Below are 1,288 nucleotides of genomic sequence, written 5' to 3'. Positions count from 1 at the left end.
TGACTAGTAAATCTAATTTACCTTGTTTCTTATTTTGTTTCATCTCATCAAGGTACTTCTTACAGTTCCTTTTCCAATGGCCATCCACGTTGCAATGGAAACATTTTCCTTTTGGTTTGGGTTCAGCACCCTTCCAATTCTTCTTTTGAATCTTTTTCTTGCCCTTAAACTTTCCCACATTTTTCTTCTTTTTATTCTTAGAAGAAGAAGCTTTTCCCACAGCCACATTAGCTTCGGCAACATTTGCCTTGCCATTGTTATCATCTATCAGAGATTCATAACTTTGCAGCTCATTTAGGAGTTCTGTCATATTACATGCCCTATGATTCATAACATAGTTTGTCCTAATTGGAGAAAAGCAGGAGAAAGTGTCTCTAGGATCATGCCAACTTGTGTTTTTTCATCAATGTTCGCACCATTGATATCAGCATCATTGAAATGATTAATCATTTTCAACACATGCTCACGAACTGAAGAACCGTTCTTCATCTTGCAATTCATAACTGCTTTCACAGCTTCATAGCGTGCTTGTTCAGATGGACGTCCAAACATTTGTTGTAGAGATTCCATAATCTCTTTAGCAGTCTCAAAGGCTTCATGCTTAGTTCTAAGCACTTCATTCATTGCTGCTAACAGGTAGCAACGTGCCTTGTTGTTTGCAACAATCCAATTGTTATATGCTTGTGACACAGTCCTTGAAGCATTAGCTGGAGGCACTGGAGGACAATCCTCCTTGAGGACAAAATGGTAACTTTCATTGATCAAGAGGATATTCATGTTGCTTTTCCATTTAGAAAAATTTTCACCAGTCAAAACTTGCGATGCAAGAAGAAGTAGAATAGGATTTGACATATTTTCTGAAAAAAGTGAGAAATATTTTCAATGTGCAGTTGCATAAATATCACAAAAAAATTTAAAGACAAAGTAATAGAATGCAGAAAAGCACATGATAATACACAAAACATGTTACTTGAGTCTTAAAGAATTATAATCACCACAATTAAATGCCGCCGTAGGGTAGGTCAAAAAAATGCTAATTATAATAAGACTTTCTCAATTAATAAATGCTATCTAAAATATCTCATATTTCTAGCATCTTTTAATTTCTTATAAATTTTAGTCAAAAAGATAATTAACTAATTTAATTACTTCTTTATGAATGTAACCCACCGTATCAGATTTTAAAACTTAATTTAGTAATTGCCACCGTAAGGTAGGTCAAAACTAAAATACATTTTAAAATCTTATCTCATGGAAAACAACCTTGCTATTGTAATTAGTACGTAGA

The 1,288-nt window shown here is 33.7% G+C and overlaps 1 protein-coding gene across 1 annotated transcript; it reads right to left on the bottom strand.

Annotated features, from left to right (window-relative positions):
• Window positions 1-327: 327 nt before the first annotated feature.
• On the bottom strand, window positions 328-852 carry LOC140840848 (uncharacterized). Its single transcript, XM_073208011.1, has one exon. The coding sequence runs from the start codon at window positions 850-852 to the stop codon at window positions 328-330; it is 525 nt and encodes a 174-aa protein (XP_073064112.1).
• Window positions 853-1,288: the final 436 nt, after the last annotated feature.

The sequence above is a fragment of the Primulina eburnea genome, chromosome 9, assembly GCF_022965805.1.
Source record: "Primulina eburnea isolate SZY01 chromosome 9, ASM2296580v1, whole genome shotgun sequence".
NCBI classification, from domain to species: domain Eukaryota; kingdom Viridiplantae; phylum Streptophyta; class Magnoliopsida; order Lamiales; family Gesneriaceae; genus Primulina; species Primulina eburnea.
The sequence above is the reverse complement of the archived record's forward strand: the minus strand, read 5'-3'. Positions and strand labels throughout refer to the sequence as shown.

What these genes read in the sequence shown, in the direction of transcription:
- LOC140840848 (XM_073208011.1), bottom strand. Translation starts at nt 852, where the DNA reads ATGTCAAATCCTATTCTACTTCTTCTTGCATCGCAAGTTTTGACTGGT.